At 41.0% G+C, this 12,101-nt stretch overlaps 2 protein-coding genes across 2 annotated transcripts in view; one reads left to right on the plus strand and one right to left on the minus strand.

The window, feature by feature from the left end:
• The window catches only part of osbpl1a (oxysterol binding protein-like 1A), a 176,556-nt gene that overhangs the window by 156,917 nt on the left and 7,538 nt on the right, over positions 1 to 12,101 (minus strand). The window lies entirely within an intron of this gene.
• impact (impact RWD domain protein) overlaps positions 1 to 12,101 on the plus strand; it is an 85,168-nt gene that overhangs the window by 1,249 nt on the left and 71,818 nt on the right. The window contains exons 2-5 of the mRNA XM_062038763.1: positions 2,684 to 2,812; positions 2,883 to 2,935; positions 3,051 to 3,113; positions 3,258 to 3,343. Of these exons, the coding sequence (XP_061894747.1) occupies positions 2,684 to 2,812; positions 2,883 to 2,935; positions 3,051 to 3,113; positions 3,258 to 3,343 (331 nt within the window). The remainder of the gene's footprint in view (positions 1 to 2,683; positions 2,813 to 2,882; positions 2,936 to 3,050; positions 3,114 to 3,257; positions 3,344 to 12,101) is intronic.

Here is a 12,101-nt window from a genome sequence, read left to right on the forward strand (position 1 = left end):
GTATGTGCGTACAAATGTTTTAAATTACATTTTTCTCTTAAGATTATATTTCTCTTCTTTTGTTGAGAAGAATTGTTGTATATTCTTGGGTAGCAGATTATAGTTTGCTTTTGTGTATAATTTGAGCTGTTTGCAAATTCACTATGTCGCGGAATTTCAGTATTTTTGATTCAATAAATAAAGGGTTTGTATGTTCTCTATATCCAACATTATGTATTATTCTAATGTTGCATCAGACCAGTCTTCCTCTAAGGCAGGGGTCTCAAACTCAATTTACCTGGGGGCCACTGGATGCAGAAACTGGATAGCTGGGCCGCAAGAAAATATTTAAAAAAAAATCTAACATGCACTTTTTAATGAATGCACCTTCTTTGAATGACTTTCCCGCCCTAGCAACATACTTGCCAACCCTCCCAATATTTTTCCGGGAGACTCCCGAATTTCAGTGCCCCTCCCGACAATCTCCCGGGGCAACCATTCTCCCGAATTTGTCCCGATTTTCACCCAGACAACAATATTAAGGGTGTGCCGTGATAGCACTGCCTTTAACGTCCTCTACAACCTGTCGTCGCGTCCGCTTTTTCACCATACATGTTCTCCCGAAATGTGTTTGTCATTCTTGTTTGGTGTGGGTTCACAGTGTGGCGCATATTTGTAACAGTGATAAAGTTGTTTATACGGCCACACTCAGTGTGACCTGTGTGGCTGTTGATCAAGTACGTCTTGCAGTCACTTACGTGTGTGTACAGAAGCCAAATACAACATGTGACTGGGCTGGCACGCAGTTTGTACAAGTTGTAGAGGGCGCTAAAGTCAGTGCCATCACGGCACGCCCTTAATATTGTTGTTTGGGTGAAAATCGGCAGATATTCGAGAGAATGGTTGCCCTAAAATTCAGTAGTCTCCCGGAAAAATCGGGAGGGTTGGCAAGTATGACGCTGTCAAGCGCCATTCATATAAAACTTGCGGGCCGCACTAACATTACATTTTCATATTAAGCTGTGGGCCGCAAAATAACGTCTCGCAGGCCGCAATTGGCCCGCGGGCCGCGTGTCTGAGACCCCTGCTCTAAGGGAATAAAAGTCACCGGTCAACCCCAAATTCTTTTGGATGACATATGTTGAGTAAGAAGGACCATCAAGACAGAATAGGAATATTATCAAGTTTTACTAACGCTTTAGGAGATTAGTGAACAGTGTTTATGTTGTGTACAAGGTGTATTTATAATATGTTGTGCAAAGGAAATTTCATATTTTTAGGAAGCTCATCTTGTATTTGACATTGTTTATAGGGTTAGGCGCAATAAGTGTTCAACTTCAGCCTAAACCCTTTCGGTCTGCAACATTTTCAATTTATGAATGTACAACTGTTTGTTTATGTAAAACTCTTTGTTTATTTTGTTGACCACTGACCGAAGAAATAATAAACTAAACTAAACTAGTCTTAATAGCAGCATCTCGAAGCGGTCTAAAAATCAAACGGGAAGAGACAGCTTATTGAATACGAAAACAGCCCCCACTCTGCCCAGAAAGGAATACAGTCTCATTGGTGTAGTACAGATAAGGTAAAAAGGGAGTACATCATACTCCCAATACACATTCCAACGCCTTCAAGCTAAGGCACAGAGTTTACTTGCGGACATAGGATTCTAGCACAAAGTGTACACATGGGAAAATATTAGCTGCTTTAAACATGACTATGAATAAAGAAAGAACTCTTACAAATATATGCATTCTCCACACTAACTATTCTAAGTTCGCACAAACACGAGGCTAAATCCACGCATGCGTTGTTTGCTCTGCAGGCTTTGCACACAATAAGGATTTGTTATGATTATCATAATTAGCCATCGACACTATCAGTGTTTCCCACACATTTATTTATTTGTGGCGGACCGCCACGAAAGAATTAAGGCCGCCACAAAAAACTTTTTTAATTTTTTAATTTATTTATTTTTTTTTTTGTCCTGTCCAGCTTCTCAGGCAAATCATATAGTTGATGTAAATGCCCATATCGGCTGTTCAGATTTACTTTACAAAAGTGAAGTGTAGGATCAAGATTTTTGGAGCTTTTTGTTCAGTGGATCAGATGTTTGATGAAGCTTTGTGTCTATCCACCACCACTACTGTTTTCTATTTATTTGTTACTGACTGTGGCAGGACACCTCTGCCTCTGTTTCACTTTATGTTGCTGGTAAATAATATGGTTGTAGTAGTAGGCTAAAGTGAAATTATTTAGTATGCACTAATTAAAGGGGCAGAGCTTTAAGAGACATTTTAGCTTTTATATTTTTATAAGATATATTTTTTGTAAGAACCACAATTAATAAATATATTTCAGTGAATAACTTATTGTTCAAATCTGTATATAAATATGTACATAAAGTGTTGTAATTATATTGTAAAATGGATGGATGGATGGATGGACGTTTAAAACAAAACTTATTATTAATTAGTAAGTATGCATTTTTTGAGCCTTTTTAGAGAAAATCATATTGTAGTAAATTATGCAAATTACTCGATGATGTCATGGTGACCACGCCCATAGCCACGCCCCCACCGCCACAGGTATCTTGGCAGTTTATGGGAAACACTGACTATTATATTCCAAATGTTTACTCAAATATCACATTGTGTTGCTGAATAAACAATGTTTCCATGTGATTGATTGATCATCTTTCAAGATCGAAGAGGTGGAGGCCCTGTCTTCGATCTATGGCGATGAATGGTGTGTCATTGATGAGGCGGCCAGAATATTTTGCATCAAAATATCAAACGACATGGATGAGCCCAAGCTCACGGCGTGTTTGCAGGTGGAAAAAAAGCAGGCTTGAATGTCAAATTTTTTGCAATCTGGTTAACTTTCCTCCTCTCCCCCCCCAGATAATTCTCCCACCTGATTATCCCAGCACAGCCCCGCCGATCTACCAGATCAAGTCAGTCTAATTTGCTTTTCAAATTTTATTCTGCAGCAATCTGCCAAATTTAGACGACATCAAGCCACTCCTCGCCCCCACTCAATAACAACCTGTTTGTTCTCGGCTTTTGTAGTGCGGCGTGGCTGCGGGGCTCCGAGAGGGTAAAATTGGCAAACAGCCTGGAAGACCTCTACGTGTGAGTGCCTCTCTCTCATCTCCCGACTCGGCGAGGGCGCGCCGCAGAGTGATATTAGTCACAACACGGGCGCCGCCGTGATTGCTCCCGCCGAACCGTGCGATATGAAGCCCCTCAATCCCCGTTTCCGCGCGTCTTTTGCAGGGAGCATGTCGGGGAGAGCATCCTTTACATGTGGGTGGAGAAAATCAGAGAATTCCTTGTTGACAAATCCCAAGACTCAGAAACAGGTGAGATGTGACCACAATTCCAATGTTTCCCATAAACTGCCAAGATACCTGTGGCGGTGGGGGCGTGGCAATGGGCGTGGTCACCACCAAATCGAGGAATTTGCATAATTTACTACAATGATATGATTTTCTCTAAAAAGGCTAGCAAAATGTATACTTACTAATTAATAATAACAGTTTTGTTTTAAACGTCCATCCATCCATCCATCCATTTTACAATATAATTACAACACTTTATGTACATATTTATATACAGATTTGAACAATAAGTTATTCACTGAAATATATTTATTAATTGTGGTTCTTACAAAAAATATATCTTATAAAATATGAAAGCTAAAATGTCTCTTAAAGCTCTGCCCCTTTAATTAGTGCATACTAAATAATTTAACTTTAGCCTACTACTACAACTATATTATTTACCAGCAACATAAAGTGAAACAGAGGCAGAGGTGTCCTGCCACAGTCAGTAACAAATAAACAGAAAACAGTAGTGGTCAAATACAAATAAGGCAACAAGAGAAGTATCCTACAATTCTCTTTTGTAAAGTAAATCTGAACAGCCTATGTGGGCATCTACATCAACTATATGATTAGCCTGAAAAGCTTTTAATTTTTATTTGTGGCGGACGTAATTCTTTCGTGGCGGGCCGCCACAAATAAATGAATGTGTGGAAAACACTGAATTCCATTGAAAGTGTGTGGCCTTAAAAGTCAATATGCAAACGTATGTTTCTAGAGCAGTGGTTCTCAACCTTTTTTCAGTGATGTACCCCCTGTGAACATATTTTTAATTTAAGTACCCCCTAATCAGAGGAAAGCATTTTTGGTTGAAAAAAAGAGATAAAGAAGTAAAATACAGCACTATGTCATCAGTTTCTGATTTATTAAATTGTATAATAGTGCAAAATATTGCTCATTTGTAGTGGTCTTTCTTGAACTATTTGGAAAAAAAGATATAAAAATAACTTAAAACTTGTTGAAAAATAAAGAAGTGATTCAATTATAAATAAATATTTCTACACATAGAAGTAATCATCAACTTAAAGTGCCCTCTTTGGGGATTGTAATAGAGATCCATCTGCATTCATGAACTTAATTCTAAACATTTATTTTGTTGAAGTATTATTCAATAAATATATTTATAAAGGATTTTTGAATTGTTGCTATTTTTTAGAATATTTAAAAAAAATCTCACGTACCCCTTGGCATACCTTCAAGTACCCCCAGGGGTACGCGTACCCCCATTTGAGAACCACTGTTCTAGAGTCTGTGTATGAGCACCAAACATGAAGAGATTCAATTCCCCTCACGGTTTGCTTTACTTTTGAGAGAAGAGGCGCTAAAAAACACACATTTGAAGTTGTGGCTTTTCATGGCATCAGGAATGCATCGCCCTTGGAGATTAAGGGAGTCCTTCCACACTCATTCATTCGAACGCAAGGGTGGGTCCCATGGGAGAAAGTGTCTTGCCTAAGGACGACGTCAGTTTCTGGACTACTGCTTCTGAGCTATTCCCTAGCTACATGAGTCCACCCCTGTGTATATACACTATATTGCCAAAAGTATTTGGCCACCCATCCAAATGATGAGAATCAGGTGTCCAAATCGCTTGGCCCGGCCACAGGTGTATACAATGAAGCACTTAGGCATAGAGACTGTTTCTACAAACATTTGTGAACGAATGGGCCGCTCTCAGTGATTGCCAGCGTGGAACTGTCATAGGATGCCACCTGTGCAACAAATCCAGTCCAGCTCCTAAATATTCCAAAGTCAACTGTCGGCTTTATTATAAGAAAATGGAAAAAGTTTGGGAACAACAGCAACTCAGCCACCAAGTGGTAGGCCACGTAAACTGACAGAGAGGGGTCAGCGGATGCTGAAGCGCATAGTGCAAAGAGGTCGCCGACTTCCTGCACAGTCAGTTGCTACAGAGCTCCAAACTTCATGTGACCTTCCAATTAGCCCACGTACAGTACACAGAGCGCTTCATAGAATGGGTTTCCACGGCCGAGCAGCTGCATCTAAGCCATACATCACCAAGTCCAATGCAAAGCGCTGGATGCAGTGGTGTAAAGCACGTCACCAATGGACTCTAGAGCAGTGGAGACGCGTTCTCTGGAGTGATTAATTACCCTTTTCGATCTGGCAATCTGATAGACGAGTCTGGGTTTGGAGGTTTCCAGGAGAACGCTACATTTCGGACTGCATTTTGCCGAGTGTGACATTTGGTGTAGGAGGAATTATGGTGTGGGGTTGTTGGCCCCTTAGTTCCAGTGAAAGGAAATTTGGATGCTCCAGGATACCAAAACATTTTGGACAATTCCATGCTCCCAACCTTGTGGGAACAGTTTGGAGCGGGCCCCTTCTTCTTTCAACATGACTGTGCACCAGTGCACAAAGCAAGGTCCATAAAGACATGGATGACAGAGTCTGGTGTGGATGAACTTGACTGGCCTGCACAGAGTCCTGACCTGAACACTTTTGGGATGAATTAAAACGGAGACTGAGAGCCAGGCCTTCTCGACCAACATCAGTGTGTGACCTCACCAATGCGCTTTTGGAAGACTGGTGGAAAATTCCTATAAACACACTCCGCAACCTTGTGGACAGCCTTCCCAGAAGAGTTGAAGATGTAATAGCTGCAAAAGGTGGTTTAACATCATATTGAACCCTATGGGTTAAGAATGGGATGGCACTTCAAGTTCATATGTGAGTCAAGGCAGGTGGCCAAATACTTTTGGCAATATAGTGTATGTATATATATGAATATGTATCACATCACAAAAGAGCAGTTTTGTAAGAAAGAGGGAAAAAGAGGCTTAGCTACACATCTTATGTCATGTGTGCTTAACACTTCGCAAAAGTGCAGTTTTGTAAAAAAAAAAAAGAAAAAAAAAAGGCTTCACTACACATCTTAAAATGCACCTCTGACAAATAATTATCAGTCCGCCCATGTGTAATACGCTTACCACTTTGCAAAAGGGCAGTTTTGTAAAAATAGAGGCTTCACTACACATCTTAAAATGCAGCTTTGCCAACTATCCTTCAGTATGCCTCTGTGTATACATCACAAAAGAGGAAAAGAGAGGCTTCATTACACATCTTATAATGCAGCTCTGACAACCGTCCTTCAGTCCGCACTGCGTACATTCGCACCACTTCGCAAAGGGGCAGTTTTGTAAAAAAAAAAAGAGGCTTTGCTGCACATCTTAAAATAAGGCTTTGCCAACTATCCTTCCGTCTACTTCTGTGTATACGCCCAGCCACATCACAAACAGCAGCTTTGTAAGAAAGGGGAAAGAAGAAGAGGCTAAGCTACACATCATACAATGCAACTTTGCCAACTTTTCTTTAGTCCGCACCTGTGTGTATATACAGTCGCCATCAAAAGTGTATATACACTTGTATATAACAATGTCATGGCTGTCTTGAGTTTCCAATACTTTCTACAACTCTTATTTTTTTGTGATAGAGTGATTGGAGCACATACTTGTTGGTACTTTTATGAATTTATTATGGGTCTATTGAAAATGTGACCAAATGTGCTGGGTCAAAAGTATACATACAGCAATGTTAATATTTGCTTACATGTCCCTTGGCAAGTTTCACTGCAATAAGGCGCTTTTGGTAGCCATCCACAAGCCTCTGATTGAGTTTTTGACCACTCCTCTTGACAAAATAGATGCAGTTCAGCTAAATGTGTTGGTTTTCAGACATGGACTTGTTTCTTCAGCATTGTCCACACTTTTAAGTCAGGACGTTGGGAAGGCCATCCTAAAACCTTAATTCTAGCCTGATTTTGCCATTTCTTTACCACTTTTGACGTGTGTTTGGGGTCTTTGTCCTGTTGGAACACCCAACTGCGCCCAAGACCCAATGATGATTTTAGGTTGTCCTGAAGAATTTGGAGGTAATCCTCCTTTTTCATTGTCCCATTTAAAGCACCAGCTCCATTGGCAGCAAAACAGGCCCAGAGCAAAATACTACCACCACCATGCTTTACGGTAGGGATAGTGTTCCTGGGATTTCTCCTCCAAACATATGTTGGGTATTGTGGCCAAACAGCTCAATTTTTGTTTCATCTGACCACAGAACTTTTCTCCACAAAGTCTTATCTTTGTCCATGTGATGTCAGATGAAACATTAATCTAGCTGTTTGGCCACAATACCCAGCAATGTGTTTGGAGGAGAAAAGGTGAGGCCTTTAATCCCAGGAACACCACGCCCACCGTCAAGCATGGTGGTGGTAGTATTATGCTCTGGGCCTGTTTTGCTGCCAATGGAACTGGTGCTTTACAGAGAGTAAATGGGACAATGAAAAAGGAGGATTACCTCCAAATTCTTCAGGACAACCTAAAATCATCAGCCCAGAGGTTGGGTCTTGGGCGCAGTTGGGTGTTCCAACAGGACAATGACCCCAAACACACATCAAAAGTGGTAAAGGAATGGCTAAATCAGGCTAAAATGAAGGTTTTAGAACGGCTTTCCCAAAGTCCTGACTTAAACGGGTGGACAATGCTGAAGAAACAAGTCCATGTCAGAAAACCAACACGTTTAGCTGAACTGCACCAATGTTGTCAAGAGGAGTGATCAGAAATTCAAGCAGAAGCTTGTGGATGGCTACCAAAAGTGCCTTATTGCAGTGAAACTTGCCAAGGGACATGTAAGCAAATATTAACATTGCTGTATGTATACTTTTGACCCAGCACATTTGCTCACATTTTCAGTAGACCCATAATAAATTCATAAAAGAACCAAACTTCATGTATGTTTTTTTGTGACCAACAAGTATGTGCTCCAATCACTCTATCACAAAAAAATAAGAGTTGTAGAAATTGTTGGAAAATCAAGACAGCCATGACATTATGCTCTTTACAAGTGTATGTCAACTTTTGACCACGACGGTATGCTTCGCTGTCGCAACCCTGTTTTGAATAGTTTCCTCAAGACTATTTGTGTGATGTTCGGCGGGCCAAATTAAAAGCTTTGGCGGGCCGGATGTGGCCCGAGGGCCGGCAGTTGAATAGATCTGCTGTACATCTTAAAATGCAGCCCTGTCAGCTGCAGAAGTGGGAGCTGAAGGTTGAATTATTTTCATTTTTTTCAACAAATATGCTAGCCTATCCTGGCGTTACTGTTGACATTTGACTAATGTAGCTCACATAGATATGCTAGTGTTGCTAACGTTTGCGTCCTCCTTCAAGTCACCTTGTTTTATGTGATGTTTGGCATCTATTACATCGGCTGCAGGAAAGTAATCAAGGACAAACAGGGGACATCGCTCGGTATGATGCAGTCAATATATATGTACAATCTATAAGCACCAGTATAAACAGTTGCAAATCTAATATATACATATTACACATACAAGTGTGCACGGTGGTTTCTTGGCAAGGTGCCGCCGCAGAGCGCAGCACACGCTCTTCATTTGTCGCCATTGAGCAGCCATCCAGTGTAATCTTCTTGTAACAAGAAATCCTGCATCCCACTGATGAGTCATTTGCATAAAAGATCCAGGCAACTAGTGACGCATTGTGACTCTAAAATAACAAGTGTGCAGTAGCTCGGTGCTTTGGATGTCTGCATCTTCAGTTTCCGGATGAAGTGCGTTGTTCATTTTCTGTGTGAGGGTCGACATGTTTTTTTTCTTTTCCTCCACTAAAGTGTGATGGTATGGGGGTGTATTAGTGCCCAAGGCATGGGTAACTTACACATCTGTGAAGGCACCATTAATGCTGAAAGATACATACAGGTTTTGGAGCAACATATGTTGCCATCCAAGCAACATTATCATGGACGCCCCTGCTTATTTCAGCAAGACAATGCCAAGCCACGTGTTATCGCCATCTACGATCCGTGATATCATCAAAGGGTTCAGAGAATCTGGAGAAATCACTGCACGTAAGCAGCTAAGCCCGTGACCTTCGATCCCTCAGGCTGTACTGCATCAACAAGCGACATCAGTGTGTAAAGGATATCACCACATGGGCTCAGGAACACTTCAGAAACCCAGTGTCAGTGACTACAGTTGGTCGCTACATCTGTAAGTGCAAGTTAAAACTCTACTATGCAAGGCGAAAACCGTTTATCAACAACACCCAGAAATGCCGTCGGCTTCGCTGGACCTGAGCTCATCTAAGAAGGACTGATACAAAGTGGAAAAGTGTTTGTGGTCTGACGAGTCCACATTTCAAATAGTTTTTTGGAAACTGTGGACGTCGTGTCCTCCGGACCAAAGAGGAAAAGAACCATCCGGATTGTTAAAGGCGCAAAGTTGAAAAGCCAGCATCTGTGATGGTATGGGGGTGTATTAGTGCCCAAGGCATGGGTAACTTACACATCTGTGAAGGCACCATTAATGCTGAAAGATACATACAGGTTTTGGAGCAACATATGTTGCCATCCAAGCAACATTATCATGGACGCCCCTGCTTATTTCAGCAAGACAATGCCAAGCCACGTGTTGTCACCATCTACGGTCCGTAATATCATCAAAGGGTTCAGAGAATCTGGAGAAATCACTGCACGTAAGCAGCTAAGCCTGTGACCTTCGATCCCTCAGGCTGTACTGCATCAACAAGCGACATCAGTGTGTAAAGGATATCACCACATGGGCTCAGGAACACTTCAGAAACCCACGGTCAGTAACTACAGTTGGTCGCTACATCTGTAAGTGCAAGTTAAAACTGTACTATGCAAGGCGAAAACCGTTTATCAACAACACCCAGAAATGCTGTCGGCTTCGCTGGGCCTGAGCTCATCTAAGATGGACTGATACAAAGTGGAAAAGTGTTTGTGGTCTGACGAGTCCACATTTCAAATTGTTTTTTGGAAACTGTGGACGTCGTGTCCTCCGGACCAAAGAGGAAAAGAACCATCCGGATTGTTATAGGCGCAAAGTTGAAAAGCCAGCATCTGTGATGGTATGGGGGTGTATTAGTGCCCAAGGCATGGGTAACTTACACATCTGTGAAGGCGCCATTAATGCAGAAAGGTACATACAGGTTTTGGAGCAACACATGTTGCCATCCAAGCAACGTTACCATGGACGCCCCTGCTTATTTCAGCAAGACAATGCCAAGCCACGTGTTACATCAACGTGGCTTCATAGTAAAAGAGTGCGGGTACTAGACTGGCTTGCCTGTAGTCCAGACCTGTCTCCCATTGAAAATGTGTGGCGCATTATGAAGCCTAAAATACCATAACGGAGACTGTTGAACAACTTAAGCTGTACATCAAGCAAGAATGGGAAAGAATTCCACCTGAGAAGCTTCAAAAATGTGTCTCCTCAGTTCCCAAACGTTTACTGAGTGTTGTTAAAAGGAAAGGCCATGTAACACAGTGGTGAACATGCCCTTTCCCAACTACTTTGGCACGTGTTGCAGCCATGAAATTCTACATGTTATGTAGACTAAAGATGTCCGATAATAATTTATCGGCCGATAAATGCTTTAAAATGTAATTTCGGAAATTATCGGTATCTGTTTCAAAAAGTAAAATTTAGGACTTTTTAAAACGCCGCTGTACGGAGTGGTACACGGACGTAGGGAGAAGTACAGAGCGCCAATAAACCTTAAAGGCACTGCCTTTGCGTGCCGGCCCAATCACATAATATCTACGGCTTTTCCCCACACACAAGTGAATGCAAGCCATACTTGGTCAACAGCCATACAGGTCACACTGAGGGTGACCGTATAAACAACTTTAACACTGTTACAAATATGCGCCACACTGTGAACCCACACCAAACAAGAATGACAAACACATTTCGGGAGAACATCCGCACCGTAACACAACATAACAAATACCCAGAACCCCTTGCAGCACTAACTCTTCCGGGACGCTACAATATACCATTATCCATTATCGGACATCTCCATTTGAAATTGATAATGACATCATTAATTGATTCAGAGGTGACTTCATTTTTGCACTGGTATGAAAGTTATGTTTTAAATTAAATTAAAGTTTTGGTACAAAATGCGGCTGCTAGACTTTTGACAAGAACAAGAAAGTTATTACGCCTATACTACCCACCTCAACCCCGCACCACCCAACCCCGCCCACCTCAACCTCTCATGCTCTCTCAGGGAGAGCATGTTCCAAATTCCAAGCTGCTGTTTTGAGGCATGTTAAAAAAAATAATGCACTTTGTGACTTCAATAATAAATATGGCAGTGCCATGTTGGTACTTTTTTCCATAACTTGAGTTGATTTATTTTGGAAAACCTTGTTACATTGTTTAATGCATCCAGCGGGGCATCACAACAAAAATAGGCATAATAATGTGTTAATTCCACGACTATACAGTGTTTCCCATAAACAATGACATCGAGTAATTTGCATAATTTACTACAATGATATGATTTTCTCTAAAAAGGCTCAAAAAATGTATACTTGCTAATAAATAATAACAGTTTTGTTTTAAACGTCCATTCATCCATCCATTCATCTATTTTACAATATAATTACAACACTTTATGTACATATTTATATACAGATTTGAACAATAAGTTATTCACTGCAATATATTTACTAATTGTGGTTCTTACAAAAAATATATCTCATAAAATATAAAAGCTAAAATGTCTCTTAAAGCTCTGCCCCTTTAATTAGTGCATACTAAATAATTTAACTTTAGCCTACTACTACAACCATATTATTTACCAGCAACATAAAGTGAAACAGCGGCAGAGGTGTCCTGCCACAGTCAGTAACAAATAAACAGAAAACAGTAGTGGTCAAATACAAATAA

This window comes from Entelurus aequoreus, linkage group LG27 (assembly GCF_033978785.1).
Source record: "Entelurus aequoreus isolate RoL-2023_Sb linkage group LG27, RoL_Eaeq_v1.1, whole genome shotgun sequence".
In the NCBI taxonomy this organism is placed as follows: domain Eukaryota; kingdom Metazoa; phylum Chordata; class Actinopteri; order Syngnathiformes; family Syngnathidae; genus Entelurus; species Entelurus aequoreus.